Source organism: Clarias gariepinus, chromosome 23 (assembly GCF_024256425.1).
Source record: "Clarias gariepinus isolate MV-2021 ecotype Netherlands chromosome 23, CGAR_prim_01v2, whole genome shotgun sequence".
Taxonomy (NCBI): Eukaryota; Metazoa; Chordata; class Actinopteri; order Siluriformes; family Clariidae; genus Clarias; species Clarias gariepinus.
Genome location: NC_071122.1, coordinates 8,631,627 through 8,649,642, shown reverse-complemented (window position 1 = coordinate 8,649,642; position 18,016 = coordinate 8,631,627). Strand labels below are relative to the sequence as shown.

The 18,016-nt window shown below is 37.6% G+C and overlaps 1 protein-coding gene across 2 annotated transcripts; it reads right to left on the bottom strand.

Annotated features, from left to right (window-relative positions):
- Positions 1-3,090: 3,090 nt before the first annotated feature.
- Positions 3,091-14,061, bottom strand: LOC128511433 (aerolysin-like protein). 2 transcript variants are annotated; one of them, XM_053484299.1, is made up of 2 exons: positions 14,017-14,061; positions 3,091-4,174 (listed from the first exon to the last, which is right to left on the bottom strand). In XM_053484299.1, exons 1-2 carry the CDS (start codon positions 14,059-14,061, stop codon positions 3,221-3,223), a joined length of 999 nt encoding a protein of 332 aa, XP_053340274.1. In that variant the 3' UTR covers positions 3,091-3,220. The 2 variants fall into 2 exon arrangements, with proteins under 2 accessions (XP_053340274.1, XP_053340275.1); XM_053484300.1 differs by lacking the exon at positions 14,017-14,061 and adding an exon at positions 5,838-5,964.
- Between the last annotated feature and the right edge of the window lie 3,955 nt (positions 14,062-18,016).

Below are 18,016 nucleotides of genomic sequence, written 5' to 3'. Positions count from 1 at the left end.
TGCACACAGAGACGGGAATCGAACCCAGACCCTGAAGGTGCAAGGCGACAGTGCTAACCACTACACCACTACACTACACTGCTGCCCCTCAGCTTGGATAGTGTTCAATGAAATAATGTTCAGTATTAAAACTTTCTTAATTGTGTTGAAAGATTTGGAAGATTATGTGTTTATCAATCGATTTTTGCTGAAATAAAATTTGAAACATTTCACATAGAGTATTCTCATGGCCATAACACAAAACTAACCTGTGCAACTTAATACCTGGCCTGATAGGAAAGGCCACAAATGTTCTGCATTTTTTTTTTAGGTAATAGTGAAACAGTGCATGAACTTGTTTGTAGCCGGTGATGCAAAGCACTTTTTAAAGCCTTTCTTTTATGAAAAAGTATCATGTTTTAATCTGTATGGTACAGTATGTCTTCTATGTTAAAATACCAGTTTATTACTTAACACAAGTGCTAAAAGGAAAACAGTGTATTATTATTTTAAAGAGAGATGTGCTGCACTCCTACACAACATCATTCTAAAAACTTAGTAAAAAAAAAAGCACTGAAGCCATAATGCTAAACCTAGACATATTTCTATAAAAAAATATATTTTTACCAGTTATTTATACTGAGTTGCCAGTTTACTAGCTATCTAGATTGAGTCAGTATTTAAAAAACATACAGTACAATACAAATGTTATGTAAATTATAAATGTAATATGCATTTATTAAGTATGTTCACCTAGTAAGCTACCAACCTGGTGTATTTTGGTATTAATACATTTTTACAGAACTTCTCGACAGCTAAAAAAGGTTTGCAATATGCAAAAATGTTGTATGGACTGAAATGTTGTTTATTTGGGGGCATGCAATTCTAGTAAAATATTCAATGACCAAATTAATTTGAATAAACAGGAAAAAAAAACAGCATTTATTTGAGACTTTAACCTTGACTTATTTTGTCTGAATAAATGTTTAAATTGGACATCTGGAGTTTTTGCATGACACATTATATCAAATTACACATTTTTTGAATTTAGTCACGAGTTACGTTAAATAATACTTAATGTGATAATGTTTTTTTTCTCTGGGGTTGTGGCCAAGAAGATATGTTAAAAGGCTTTATTAGAACTTGCCAACATTTCTTTTATTGTAAAACAGTAACAATGACTAAATTACTGCAAAACCCCTGCCATGGTCAGTGTCGTCACTCACTCTCACATCATCTATACCGCTTTATTCTGTATTCAGGGTTGCTGTATTCAGGACTGTAAAAGGAACACGGAGTACCTGGAGGAAACCCATCAAACATGGGGAGAAAAGGCAAACTTCATGCACACAGAGACGGGCATAGAACCCGGACCCTGGAGGTGCAAGGGGACAGTGATAACCACTACACCAGCCTGCCGCCTCAGTAGCCTCCTATTTAATAAATAAAAAAAAACACTTGATTGTATTAGTCTACTTAACTAGGTTCTAGGATTGTATCTTTTTTATCTAGAATTAGGAGAAGTGCTTAGGCCTGTACTGTAATTTATTACTTTTAAATTTATTAAACTTGTTTAGTTTCTTTCCACTTTCATTGTTTACGTGCTAAGAAAATCAGTATAGACAAAATGTTGATAGATATGTGAAAAGGCAAACATTGGCAGTTGTGCAGTTATTTTATAAAAGGCATTGTGCCTTTTTGCATATACTGTAGTTAACAGACCTAAATTTAAGTTTGTGTTTCGGTAGCACACAGACCGGTCATGTTATATTGGCTACGATCACATTACAAGCCACATTGTTCAATTCCAAGCTGTTTTAGCAGTTGTTGCCAGCACTGCTATGGAATCCCCACACTGCTGGTGCTGACCGATGAATTCTGAGTTGCATTTAAGTTGTAGGACCACGTAGTAGATATATATTTCATCTCAGACCACATATGTAACTCACGTATGATCTAGGAGAGTTTTTTTTTTTATTGAGTTACTTCAGGGTGGTAATGTGAATGTAGCCATTGCTGAGGTGCATGGATAGTTAAAACAGTCACCACACACATTCATATTCTATTAGATAAACATAATAGAAATAAAGAAATTTAGTATTGGTTATGAGCTAAATTAATCTTTTTATTGTAGCCATATTATAAATAACAACCATACTCTGTTTTAAAAAAATATATATATATTTAGCCTATTTTTTTTCACACTTTCTACAGCACCGTAGGAACGGTTGCTCCTGCTTGTTGGTGACATATACCAACTAGTAATTTAGATAAATATTTTTTCTTATAATATTTTTATTAGTTTAATATCTCTAGTAAAATTTTGGTGTTTTTTCTTACCTTACAATATTTCATAGCTTATTTTTGAAGAAAATCTAGTCAATGGAAACTCACCAGTTATACAGTTTTTAGCAAAAGCATTTATCATGTGATATTATTGGTAAGTTGTGGCTTAGTTGTACAGTAAGTTTACTGACCTAGAGCAGAACTAACATAACTAAAATGACCTTATTATTCTCCTATATACACAGTCTGATTCTTTTGGAATATTTAGAAAAAAAGATGGTAGAGATTTCTAATGTATTCAGGCTATTCACAATCTCATTCATAACCTGAACCTATAAGGCACCTTTTAAGTTTCTAGATATTTACACAGGAAATGCAACATCCATAAATTTTATATATAATTTTATTCTCATTTAATTGGAAAATTACACAAATCACTAGAATACTATCCATTTAATGAAAGAAATTAATGTTTAATTCAATATACAGTTCGGTCTACTATTAAAAACACTAGACCGACTTTTAGCGCGGGAACAATTTTGGGTAAAAACAGGCAATGCATTTTAATGAGGTCTCACAGATTTTTTTACCTGTTGTCCACCAAAAGAGCGATATGATGTTTCTATTTAAAATCAGATGAAAATTAAATAAGTTTAAAAATAAGTAAATTTCTAGATGGAAAGGAAAGCAAGATTTCATTTCTTTTATTTGATTTTTTTTTTTACAAACAAAAAACTTGCAGAAGAATCTCCATACTGAAGTAAAGTCAATAAGTAATAACTTTTAAAAAAAAAAATTTAAAGCAAGCTATAATCATACTAAATAAAACACCATAAAATTAGATTTGCTGTATTAATTTTTCTTAATTACTGCATTAGTATTTCTTACAATCTTCTACAAATTAAACAAATGGATCTCTGCACCGATCCCTCACTGTGGTTGTAGAATCTAGTTTTTATTCTGATTCTTTCACAACTGCTTTTGCATCAGTGTAAGTGAGACCTTTGTAGGTTCCACTGGTTGGAAACTGTAGCACACTATTATTACAGCAGGTAATCTGTACTGTGCCAGTGTAGGGGAGATCAACTGTTGCTCGGCCAATTGTAATGTCCACAACCACAGATTTGCCTGGGCGGACTTTGACAGGAAACGAGAACGTCTCAGTTTTCTCCTCACTGTTCTCTAAACCATATGTGCTCTCACTACCCACTGAGAAACTGAATCCACTTGATACTTCTAAAACCATTGGAATTACTGCTTTCACTTCCATGTTGAATGTCATTTCAAGCTTGTTGGTAACAGACCAGGAGGACTTTTTTATGATTGTTTTTGAGGTTTCTATCTTATATTCTTGAGTATCACTAGTTTCATTCTTATAATTCATAGATTTAATTTCCTCAACATTCACACTGGGTATCACACTATGAAGTGTGGGATAGTAAACATTTGTGAGCACAGTAGACTTGATTGTGTTGATGAACATGAAGCCTAAGCAATCAATATCTGCACCAGCTTTTCCAATGAATCCCGTGCAGATTCCAGAACCAACATCAATTGGATATTCTGTTTTTAGTCCCCAGTCTGTCATACATGGAAAGAACTCCCGGGAGCGATTGGTCTTGAATTTGATGGCACCCAGGCGTGTTCCAGCTCCATTTCCCCAAAGCGAAAGAGAGGTGATATGCTCACCATCTTCAAATTCAAATTCAAAAAACTTTCCTCCACGTTTTCCAAACTCGTTGCACTGGCCATCAGTTAGCCATGCCTTGATGGCTTTTATCTGCCAGCCACCGGCCCACACCCAGATCTTTTTCAGTGTGGATCCATTTTCAGCGCCATTGAACCTAATTGAACTTCCTTGTTGCCCACCAATTATTTGGACAGGTACCAGATATGACATGATTTGACACTAAAAAAAGAAAACAAATATTAAGGTTTAATATGTTGAAATGGAAAATGAATATTCAAAAAACAAGATAAATTTTGGTTTGATATTTACTTCCAAATAAGATACAAAAATATCAGAAGCATACAGTATATCGTGCTCCTGCAAATATTGCTTGCTGTCTGAGTTGGTAAAGCATTATCAAGCTGTCAACATATAATTTTATATTAAATGTATATATCCTAATGGCCCATGCACACTATGTGATTGAAGTCATTCATTCACATAAAGGGTAGTGCTTTCCATGAAGATATTTTCTTTTTACAATAAAAGGAAGTTCTATCAACATATACATAATAAAAATAAAATACACACTTCAGAAAAAATAAACAGTATTTTGTATATTATAACAATATACTAATAATATTATTATATTATGATTATTATAATATTGTCATATACAGGTGCATTATAATAAATTAGAATTATCATCGAAAAGTTGATTTATTTCAGTAATTTAATTTAAAAACTGAAATTCATATTATATGCATTTATTACACACAGGCTGCTATATTTCAAGTTTTTATTTCTTTTAATTTTGATTATTATGGCTTATAGCTAATGAAAACCCAAAATTCAGTTATTGTTGCTAAGAAAATTGGAATATTCTGAAAAAGTTTAATATTGGAGACTCATGGTGTCACACTTTAATCAGCAAATAAACTCAAAACAACAGGAAAGGTTTCCTGAACCTTAAATGGTCTCTGGAGTGCTGTATCCAAGTACATTAGTGGAAAGTTGAATAAAAGGAAAAGTATAAAAAGGTGCACAAGCAACAGGAATAATCACAGTCTTGAGAGGATTTCGAAACAAAGCCCATTCAAGAATTTGTATATCAATATATAACATTTAGCAATGAATGTAGTATTAAAATAAGTTTTTCTTTTCTTGAAGTGTGTATAATTTTTTTGGCTGACTTTGTATATAGAGCCTACCCCAAGTAACTCAAGGGCATGAGGCAGGGTACACCCTAGACATGCATTGCAGGGCACACTAGCACACACATTAACTCACATCAATTTGTAAACGCTAAACATGCATGTCTTTATCCTACCCTGCATGTCTTTAGACTGTGGATCAGATCATGTAAGGGGAGAACATGCACACTTTACTCTGAGAAGGGACTTGAACCCTTGACTCTGGAGCTGAGAGGCCATACCACAGGCTAACCACTACCCACCATGCTGCCAACAACAACGGAACAAAAATCAAAACAAAAGACAAAAAATTTTCACAGTAGCCCCAAGATTTATTTTAGGCGCTTATGTTACCGTAGCAATACACTGAGGAATTTTGTTGGGGGTTGTTCTCTTAACCAACATTTCCTGAACAGGGAGCAGGGAGTAGTGAGTACAGTTTATTTACATTGTCAAACCGAACACATCCAGCTCATGACATCAACTGAATGCGTGAAAGCCAAAATAAGAACTTTAAATACACAGCAAAGACTCATGCAGAAAAAAGGGTGCGGAGCCCAAAGAAATTCTGTGACAATATCAAACACTTGTAATAATTGGTGATTTTAAAAAAGGAACAACTGCTTCGAGCATTTTGCTAAAATAATAATTCCAAGGCTTAAATAAATAACATAACCAGTAAATTGAATCAGAGTAGTAGCCATACTTACAAGAAAGTTGTTCAAAGCAGATAGCACAATGTCTTCCTTAAGAGTTTTGTTTAGAATGGTAGTTTAATGAACAAGTCAAATTCAAATTCAAATTTTATTTGTCACATACACAGTCATACAAAGTACGATATGCACTGAAATGCTTAGATGACTGCCCGTGACCTTAAGATAAGAGACTAAGTCTTCCCTATTTATATTAAAGAAGGTGGGGTTCCATACTCTCTCTCTCTCTCTCTCTCTCCAATTCAAATTTGATTTGTCACATACACAGTCATACACAGTACGATATGCAGTGAAACGCTTGGACAACTGCTCGTGATCTTAAAATAAAAGACCATTAATAGGAAATAAATATGAAAAGTAAAAATAGAAAATCAATTTAACTAAGAAGGAATAAAATATCTATGCAATACAAAATATACGATATAAAAATTGACAGGCTGATTTGTATATTTCAGAAAATCACTTTTTCACACAAGTTTCAAGTGTTTACACAGAATATCACAAAACAAACAAGCAAACTAATCAATCAATTAATTTAATTAATTAATTCAAACATCCAGTGAGGATAGTTCTGCTGACAGAAAAACCTTGTTGATGAGGAAGGTCAGAGGAGAATAGCCAGACTAGTATAAGGCAACAGGAATGCTATTGTAACTCAAACAAACCCTTCTTTACAACCATGGTGAGCAGAAAAGCATTGCAGCATGTTGAACCATGGGGCTTAATTTACATTTACGGCATTAATCAGCGACATCCATTTGTCTCATCAAACATAAGTTGAAAGGGTTTGAGTCCATGACTCTCCCATCAATAGTCCAAGATCGTAACCACTGAGCTACACCTGCCCTATTGGGAAGAGTGTGTTTTGTTTTCATTCTCAGCGTACTGAAAATATTTTTTTCTTGTTCCACTCTTCAAATGTCCAGGTTCAGTAGTCAGCTGTTTGGATAATTACATGAATGTGCACCTAAAGCACCACTTAATGAAAGGTGTTAATAAAAGATCTAACATTCCCTCAGTATACATTTGACTGACAGCTGATAAGTCTATGCCACACATAGCACACATTCCTTTAAACAGATTTCCTTTCCATGTTACCATACAGTTCAAATACAGGTTAAAACTCTTTGTGTGAAAAAAAAAGGAATGAACATTACAATTCCTGCATAACGAGCAAGTTTTATTAAGTGAGTACAGGGAAAGCTTTTCACTTCCCACACTTAGTCTTCACTTCTATATACCTGCACCTGAAGCTCATAAGCCCATCGGCTGTCCTCTCAGTACTTAGTGTTATTAATGCATTTGGAAGATTGAGGCGCAGGCTGTTTTCTCCTGCTCTATTTAAAGTGCTCTAACTCTGACTGGTGAAAAGAGAATCCTGCCTCAACAAAAATAAACTATGATGATTTGTTAAAAAGTAAAACCACTTGTCTGCAGTAGTGACCATTTAGGTCTATGGTCAAGTAGGACCGTAGTAATACAGTACCATGGGTAAATATGTAGCTTTCCTTAAGAGGGTATAAGCATGAAAGTGTGGAAAAACTTAAGGTAAAAGAGAACCACAGGATACAGGATAATATAAAGAAACAGAGTATTTTTGTACAACAATTGGATACCATACTAAAAGCTTTAGAGTATAATTACATCCCCCTCTTCCCCCCCATATTCCTATATTTCTATATCTTGTAATATTTTTATTATGCCCTTATTTGTACAGTTTATTTTACTAGTTAAATTTATTTTCTTTCGTATTTCTTTTTATTAATATTTATTCCTTACGTAGCCTATAGTTTTTATTTTCTTTTTAAGGTCACTGGCGGTCGTACAAGCATTTCACTGCATATCGTACTGTGTATGACTGTGTATGTGACAATTAAAATTTGAATTTGACATATCATATCATCAGGGTCATCGTACAGTATACGGCAGTAGAACCAAAGGTTACATAGTAAATCCAAAGTGTACCATAATGTTATAAGTATGTATAAGTTACCATAGTAGAACCTACTCAGGTTGTTCGTTATTAAACTGAATGCAAAAATCATAATTATGCTGTAGTTTTGTAACGTGGCTCCACACTAGATCTGTGCAATATGGCTGATTATGCCAAATTAATAAATAAAACTATTAAATATATAATAAAAATATATAAATGTTATTACCACAGCAACCAATGCAGATAGATTGACATGGTGTCAGATTTGGACTGCCAGTCTGACCAGAGCCAGATCCGATCTGATCGCTTTCAAATAACAGTGTGGATGCACAAATCAGATTTGCCTGCAGTCTGAACAAGGCCTTTAACACTAGAAGCGCCGAGCAGCGGTCATTTGACTGCAAGGGGGTAAAAAAAAAAAAATACTTCACACTCGATCAAATTCCAGGACCCTCCTTTCATGACTTTTCCTAGTTCTGTGAGGTTAATCACCCTGTATGCTTACATTTTTTAAATCGCACCAGTAAAAGCCAGTATAAAGCTATTTTGCTCTTATTTACGTGAAATCGCTGACAGCTGCGCGGCGGCATGACGTTTCCTGCCTTTTCAAACCTGCGATTCTCATTTCTCTCAGCAGATGGCGCAAGGAATCGCGCCAATTATCTATGCGTCATTCAGTGCGTATATGTAACTGTCTCAGGTTTTATTCCATATATGCAGTTTATATATATAGGCTTCCGTGAAATATCGACAATTCGCCATTAATTCTGGCGTTGATAATCAGCGATATTTTATAAGGAGATTTAGGGGATTTCGCTTTACTTAATTTTATAACGTTTTGAGAAAATTCATTAGTTTGTTCATTCTGTTAGAAGTGTAGTTACCGAAATCTTTGGTTTAGTTCTCATTCAGTGGCCACACATCTCTTCCACATTTCCCTCGCTTTTATTACATGAACATAAACAGTGAAACAATTCGCAGGTTTATAATACACTGCGGACATATGTAATGACCCCTCCTGAGTATATACAGTAAAGCCTCATTATTGAATTTGAATAAATCAGATCTACTACAGCAGATAATAAACTATGCTATGTCATAACCGAAGCAAACACCACGATTATGCCTCGTTTCGTTCAGTGTTGCTAGGCAACGGACCACGCGCCTAATCGGCGGGAATGCGGTTCACTTGGCCGCGGTGTATTATAAACCTGCGAACTGTTTCACTGCTTATGTTCATGTAATAAAAGCGAGGGAAATGTGGAAGTGATGTGTGGCCACTGAATGAGAACTTAACCAAAGATTTCGGTAACTACACTGAGTGTAACATCTGCATAGTGACACTAAACAGCTGAACACCTTCACTTTTCCGTTTACCTCTGAGAAAAAAAGCTGTATTTGTTTGTTTATATTTAGAATGTTTATAAAAGTACACGAAGTAGGCGCGCGCGCGCACACACACACACACACACACCTCCCCTGAGCCCTCGGTCAACATCTAATGACCGTCGGTATGCAAATGAGTCAAGACGTAGCCTAACGTGGTGTCGTGTCGGATTTCAGCGGTCACGGAGTGGAAAGACTTTGAAGCAGTTGCAGCGGTTTTTCAGTTACAACAAGCACAGCGATGAGTCCACGTTGTTTCACTGGTTATGACATAGTGACACTAAACAGCTGAACAACTTCACTTTTCCGTTTACCTCTGAGAAAAAAAGCTGTATTTTAGTTCGTATATATTTCCAACCACCTCTCACAGTCTTTTGTTAGTTTTAGTGATTTGGCAGCAACTAATTATCACTACATAAGTACCCCAACACCATTGATCATGAGTTTCAGCTGAAACTAATTCTATACATGCAACAGAAAATGTAGATGCAGATTCCAAATGTATAAAGATGCATGCTATATATTTGGTCTGTATCCACACTCAGCGGTCACGGAGTAAGACTTTGAAGCAGTTTATATATTAATCTAAGCTTGAACTTATCAACATTGTTTGATTCTGCTTCAGTGTGTTTCTGAATCTTTCCCTATATATATTTATCTTTCCCTATATATATTCTTTTTTTTTTTTCAGATAAAATCGCTATTACTTGACCCTGAAGTTTAGTTTAGCACACACAAAAAACTGAAAAGTCCTTTCTGGTAAATCAATTGCATATGTAGTTTATTTACAGCAATTCTTAAAAAAAAAAAAAAAAAAAAAATATATATATATATATATTGTACAGTACAAGGTAAACACGAGAAAGATTACAAAATAAAAAAACAAACAGTGTCTTCTTTATAAACAGCTTAGTATACTGTGCGTCAAGATGCTGAAATCCCTTGCATGTTGCCCCTCAATTTTGTGCTTCCATTTCAGTGGAGAGATATTTGACCAACAGCTTAGAACAAAAGAACTGTAGGTGTGATCACAACCCCCTCCGAACGACCGTGCCATCAATCACTGACCACCTCAGAAGTTCCCTCCAATGTATGCTGATGTTTTGCAAGTATTTTTGCAAAACTATGGCACTCTCTTGAGAGGTGGTTGGAATGTGATATTAATTTATTTATTCTATACAAGGGCACTAACTACACAGACCAAACTGTTACCTTATTGTATTATACTCATCGCTGTGCTTGTTGCAGGCCCGTAGCCAGCCCAGTGCACTTTTTTTTTTTAAAGTGGACCTTTTTTCTCAGTATTTTGTATTTGAGTATTTACTCATTTTGTATTTCATTTTGAGGTTTAAATACTGCATTTTAGTGACATGTGCTGGATTAGCTTGTCTGCTGGTATCATAATGTGCATGCTTTTGATGCACCAAAAATATTTACTACAATGTTGTCAAATTGCTTATTAAGATCACGTGCGACTTTTTTCACTTCAAAAGCACACCCACACCCACACACACAGAGTTCAAAAGTTTAAAAACCACACTAACAACAGAATACATTTAAGGAATTTTTACTGGAATATTATTAAACTACAAACTCAACTTCTCTCATCAACATGCTCTCTCATTTCTTTGTCTTTGCCTCTTTACTTTATTGAACTTGTATAAAATATTGTAGCGTTTTTCACCGCCACGCAGGAACTTGGAGAGACGAGTGAGCTTCCTGGCTGCCCAATGCAAAATGGCTGGGAGAAGTTTATTATCTAACAGCACGTAATGACAACAATAGCACATCCACACTAATTAAACAGACATCTAAACACACACACACCTCCGGCCGAAGCCACTAACTTAAACACCTTTTCCCAACAGGGTGAACACAAAACAATCCCTCCCGCAAAGCATGATGGTAGCCCATCAAAACCCCGCCCACGCCACACTGCCCCCACCCGAGCTGTGACCGTCCCCGGTCATCATGGCGAACTCAGTCTAGGAGGCGTGCCGGTGGTCGGCGCTGGCGTTGTGAACGCCAGAGTCTCTTTGCAGAGGAAGGAGGGGTGCAACCGTCCTCCTGAGGCGGCCCGGCCTCCACAGAGTTCGATATCTCGCTGGCATTGGGCTGATAGGGAGCGAGACGGTCCCGGTGGAGCACGACCACTCGCGACCGCCCCGTCAACCGCACCCGGTAGACTACGTTGGAGAGCTGGGCCAGTACCGTGCAGGGCCCCACCCAGTGAGACATAAGCTTAGGGGAAAGCCCCCTTTTCCTTCCAGGGGAATACACCCAAACCTGCTCCCCAGTAGCAAAGTCTCGTCCCCGGCTGTGGGTGTCATGCACGCGGCGCTGTTTAACACCAGCGTTCGCCAAGTGTCTACACGCTAACTCGTGGACACGGAACAGTTTGTCTTTTAGCGAACAAAAATAATCCAACCCCGGCTTCGTAGGTAAATCCACTTGTGGAGGGGGGCCGAACACAAGGTCCACGGGCGTGCGCAATTCGCGACCGAACATTAACGCCGCTGGCGTCAGCTGTGAGGACTCGTCCCAATCCTTCTGCCGGGCGCTGGTAAGCACGGCGAGCTGGGTAGTAAGTGTCCGGTTGAAACGCTCCACGAGGCCGTCACTCTGCGGATGAAGGGGCGTCGTGCGGGTCTTTTTCACCCCGAGGCGCTCGCACACCGCCGCAAACACCTCCGCCTCGAAGTTACGCCCCTGATCGCTGTGCAACTGCTCCGGGGCACCAAACCGGCTGAACACCTCATCCACCAGCACTCGAGCCGTGGTGGAAGCGCTCTGGTCAGGAACGGCAAACGCCTCCGGCCACTTGGTGAAGTAGTCCATGGCCACCAGCACATACCGGTTCCCGCGATCGGAAATGGGAAACGGCCCGAGAATGTCCACGCCCATACGCTCCATAGGTGCCCCCACCCGAAAGTCTTGCAGGGGTGCTCGCGAGCGCTGGGTAGGGCCCTTCTTTGCCGTGCAGACGTCGCATCTGTGCACAAAGAGTTCGTTATCAGTGTGGCAGCCCGGCCAGTAGAAACGAGCGCGCAGCCGCCGCAAAGTTTTTGTTACGCCGAAGTGTCCCGCGCCCGCGTGCCCATGGACCATCCCTAACACCCGTCCGCAAAGTCCGCGGCACCAGCAGCTGAAAATACTCGCCAGCACCGCACGGCCGTTCCCAGTGGCGATAGAGCAGGCCCCCCCGCAACGATAGTCTGTCGAACTGTGAATGGAGCGCTTTTACCTCTAGGCCCAGGTGGGCGACCGCGTTATACTCCGGTCTCCGGCCCGCTTTAACCCAACCTAATACCTGCTGCAGCGCCGGGTCCTTCTCCTGCTCGGCGATTAACTGTTCACAGTCCAGCTGTGGCACCGGCGCAACGGCTATAGGCGATGGTTTAGCGTTTTTCACCGCCACGCAGGAACTTGGAGAGACGAGTGAGCTTCCTGGCTGCCCAATGCAAAATGGCTGGGAGAAGTTTATTATCTAACAGCACGTAATGACAACAATAGCACATCCACACTAATTAAACAGACATCTAAACACACACACACCTCCGGCCGAAGCCACTAACTTAAACACCTTTTCCCAACAGGGTGAACACAAAACAATCCCTCCCGCAAAGCATGATGGTAGCCCATCAAAACCCCGCCCACGCCACACTATATTTAATATTCAACGAATTGTTATTTATATAGTATATTAATTAGGCGAAATATAATAAAATATGTTAAATTCAACCTTTAAAATCCCAGTCATATAGCACAATTCAATCTTTATAAGCATGTCGAGCATTTACAGTAGACTATCATTTACATTCAGAACGTGAAGTAAAGAGATTGAAATGAGGAATATAAACAAATATAAAAATATTACCAATAATTATCTAATAATAATAATATACAAATATTACGGGGAAAAGACGATCAGTTTATGTACTTACAAGACTGTGGGATGGATAAAAATTTTTTTTTGTGGGCTTATTTTATTTTATGTTTTATGTAACAATTAATCATAATAAACTTCATTCGAATGCTGTCTACACCGCATATAGACACTAGACAGAATCGCCTATGGTTAATAGAATAATTTAATAAATTTACTAATTTAATATAATAATTTAAAATAAAATGTTAATAAGTCCTAATATTATGCATGGTCAAGCAGGTTTGTTTACGCATTAAACTCGTCGTTCTTTCTTTTCTTTTCTTTTTTTTAATAGATTAACATTATTTAACATAATAAATTCACAGATCCATCAGATAGGCTACTGTCTGTTAATGTTTATTTAAGATGTTACAGACTTGTCATAGCCATTCAGACTGCTCAAGAAAAGACACAAGAGAACTATTCTGTGTGATGTGGGGTTGACGATTAGCTACCATTTAACTAGCGTTACCAATTTGATCTTGGCAGTTTGGCAGTGTTTTTTGAACATATGTTCAATATTCTGCGATAATGACGCTGCTGCCTGCTTTCTCTTCCGTCTCACCTGCTCTTTTCGACCCATATTATACACCGCCGTATGCCGCCGCACAGATTAAAAAAAAAAAACATCAGTTGCTGCGCAGGTTTGTCACGTTGCGGGTTTTTTTTTTTTTTTATTGTTTTGTAATAAAGTGTTATTTTAAATAATGCCCAACAATTTTAATCTGTCTCAAAAAAAACAACAAAAAAATTAAATAATAATAATAATAATAACAAAAAATTCTGGACCTTTGGCAGTGGGGGTGGGTCGTTTGAACCACCCGAACCCCCCCTGGCTACGGGCCTGTGTTGTAACTGAAAAAACGCTGCAACTGCTTCAGGGGAGTTGTGTGTGTGTGTGTGTGTGCGCGTGCGCGCGCTGCAGCCTGTGAATGAATACGCACAGCCGAGAACAGAGACATGAGGGACATCTAATACCGTATTGTGTAGTGTCCCTTTTTCAGCGTTTTTTTTTCGTTTTTTTCTGCTAACGCAGATCAGTTTATCAACTTGTAATATATTAATTTTAGGAATATATTAACATGTGCAGACATTTAGTTGCGGGGGCGCTGCCCCTCTTGCCCCTGAATACTGCGTGCACACGTGTTGCATGTATAGAATTAGTTTCAGCTGAAACTCATGATCAGTGGTGTTGGGGTACTTATGTAGTGATAATTAGTTTCTGCCAAATCATTAAAACTAATAATAGACTATGAGAGGTGGTTGGAAGGTGTTACTCTGAATATAAACAAACAAAATACAGCTTTTTTTTCTCAGAGGTAAACAGAAAAGTGAAGTTGTTCAGCTGTTTAGTGTCACTATGTCATAACCAGTGAAACAACGTGGACTCATCGCTGTGCTTGTTGTAACTGAAAAACCGCTGCAATTGCTTCAAAGTCTTTCCACTCCGTGACCGCTGAAATCCGACACGACACCACGTTAGGCTACGTCTTGACTCATTTGCATACCGACGGTCATTAGATGTTGACCGAGGGCTCAGGGGAGGTGTGTGTGTGTGCGCGCGCGCGCGCCTACTTCGTGTAACGTTTATAAACATTCTAAATATAAACAAACAAAATACAGCTTTTTTTTCTCAGAGGTAAACGGAAAAGTGAAGGTGTTCAGCTGTTTAGTGTCACTATGCAGATGTTACACTCAGTGTAGTTACCGAAATCTTTGGTTTAGTTCTCATTCAGTGGCCACACATCTCTTCCACATTTCCCTCGCTTTTATTACATGAACATAAGCAGTGAAACAGTTCGCAGGTTTATAATACAATGTTCATGTAATAAAAGCGAGGGAAATGTGGAAGTGATGTGTGGCCACTGAATGAGAACTAAACCAAAGATTTCGGTAACTACACATCTAACAGAATGAACAAACTAATGAATTTTCTCAAAACGTTATAAAATTAAGTAAAGCGAAATCACCTAAATCTCCTTATAAAATATCGCTGATTATCAATGCCAGAATTAATGGCGAATTGTCGATATTTCACGGAAGCATATATATATATATATATATATATATATATGTATATAAACTGCATATATGGAATAAAACCTGAGACAGTTACATATACGCACTGAATGACGCATAGATAATTGGCGCGATTCCTTGCGCCATCTGCTGAGAGAAATGAGAATCGCAGGTTTGAAAAGGCAGGAAACGGCATGACCGGCGCGCAGCTGTCAGCGATTTCACGTAAATAAGAGCAAAATAGCTTTATACTGGCTTTTACTGGTGCGATTTTAAAAATGTAAGCATACAGGGTGATTAACCTCACAAAACTAGGAAAAGTCATGAAAGGAGGGTCCTGGAATTTGATCGAGTGTGAACTATTATTTTTTTTTACCCCCTTGCGGTCAAATGACCGCTGCTCGGCGCTTCTAGTGTCAGACACTACAAATGCCTGGCTGGGGTGTAGTGGACGCTGGGTAATGCCATCCTGAGGTGAATGCAAACCTAAAACATTTGTAATCACCTGCACCTTATTTAGCTTATTAGTCTGGCTATGCCTATAATTAGTCCTTATTTGAGTTGGTTCCTTTGTCTCGCAAGGCTGATCGTGCGGCTTAGATTTTTTTTTTCTTTTCTGTTTTGCTTAGTTCATTGTTTTGCATCTCGTGTTGGTTAGTGTAAGTGTTAGCCTAAGTTCCTAGCCATAGTTACTGTACTCACGTTCATGTGGATACATCATGTTTTTGTTTTTACTACCTGTCAGATTATATGTATTAGTATCCCGGCCAGTACTCCTATGAAACTCTAGTATTAATTTTACAGATTTTTTCATCCAGTCCACTAATGATTTTAAACGACACATCATTTTATGTTTGACCTCAAATCACACCTAAAAGCACATAATGCTGCTGATGTGCTTCATAATCATGACCTGGACCACTTCTATACAATTGAACTGAGACTGCATTATTTAAAAAAAACTGCATTCAAATATCATAACAATAGCTATACAGAGTGTAAATGATTACACTCAGCAAAAAAAAAAAAAAAAAAAAAAGTTGACAAAATGTCCTTAAGTGATGTGTGGCCACTGAATGAGAACTTAACCAAAGATTTCGGTAACTACACTGAGTGTAACATCTGCATAGTGACACTAAACAGCTGAACACCTTCACTTTTCCGTTTACCTCTGAGAAAAAAAGCTGTATTTGTTTGTTTATATTTAGAATGTTTATAAAAGTACACGAAGTAGGCGCGCGCACACACACACACACACACACCTCCCCTGAGCCCTCGGTCAACATCTAATGACCGTCGGTATGCAAATGAGTCAAGACGTAGCCTAACGTGGTGTCGTGTCGGATTTCAGCGGTCACGGAGTGGAAAGACTTTGAAGCAGTTGCAGCGGTTTTTCAGTTACAACAAGCACAGCGATGAGTCCACGTTGTTTCACTGGTTATGACATAGTGACACTAAACAGCTGAACAACTTCACTTTTCCGTTTACCTCTGAGAAAAAAAGCTGTATTTTAGTTCGTATATATTTCCAACCACCTCTCACAGTCTTTTGTTAGTTTTAGTGATTTGGCAGAAACTAATTATCACTACATAAGTACCCCAACACCACTGATCATGAGTTTCAGCTAAAACTAATTCTATACATGCAACAGAAAATGTAGATGCAGATTCCAAATGTATAAAGATGCATGCTATATATTTGGTCTGTATCCACACTCAGCGGTCACGGAGTAAGACTTTGAAGCAGTTTATATATTAATCTAAGCTTGAACTTATCAACATTGTTTGATTCTGCTTCAGTGTGTTTCTGAATCTTTCCCTATATATATTTATCTTTCCCTATATATATTCTTTTTTTTTTTTCAGATAAAATCGCTATTACTTGACCCTGAAGTTTAGTTTAGCACACACAAAAAACTGAAAAATCCTTTCTGGTAAATCAATTGCATATGTAGTTTATTTACAGCAATTCTTAAAAAAAAAATATATATATATATATATATATATATATATATATATATATTGTACAGTACAAGGTAAACACGAGAAAGATTACAAAATAAAAAAACAAACAGTGTCTTCTTTATAAACAGCTTAGTATACTGTGCGTCAAGATGCTGAAATCCCTTGCATGTTGCCCCTCAATTTTGTGCTTCCATTTCAGTGGAGAGATATTTGACCAACAGCTTAGAACAAAAGAACTGTAGGTGTGATCACAACCCCCTCCGAACGACCGTGCCATCAATCACTGACCACCTCAGAAGTTCCCTCCAATGTATGCTGATGTTTTGCAAGTATTTTTGCAAAACTATGGCACTCTCTTGAGAGGTGGTTGGAATGTGATATTAATTTATTTATTCTATACAAGGGCACTAACTACACAGACCAAACTGTTACCTTATTGTATTATACTCATCGCTGTGCTTGTTGCAGGCCCGTAGCCAGCCCAGTGCACTTTTTTTTTTTAAAGTGGACCTTTTTTCTCAGTATTTTGTATTTGAGTATTTACTCATTTTGTATTTCATTTTGAGGTTTAAATACTGCATTTTAGTGACATGTGCTGGATTAGCTTGTCTGCTGGTATCATAATGTGCATGCTTTTGATGCACCAAAAATATTTACTACAATGTTGTCAAATTGCTTATTAAGATCACGTGCGACTTTTTTCACTTCAAAAGCACACCCACACCCACAGAGTTCAAAAGTTTAAAAACCACACTAACAACAGAATACATTTAAGGAATTTTTACTGGAATATTATTAAACTACAAACTTAACTTCTCTCATCAACATGCTCTCTCATTTCTTTGCCTCTTCACTTTATTGAACTTTTATAAAATATATTTAATATTCAACGAATTGTTATTTATATAGTATATTAATTAGGCGAAATATAATAAAATATGTT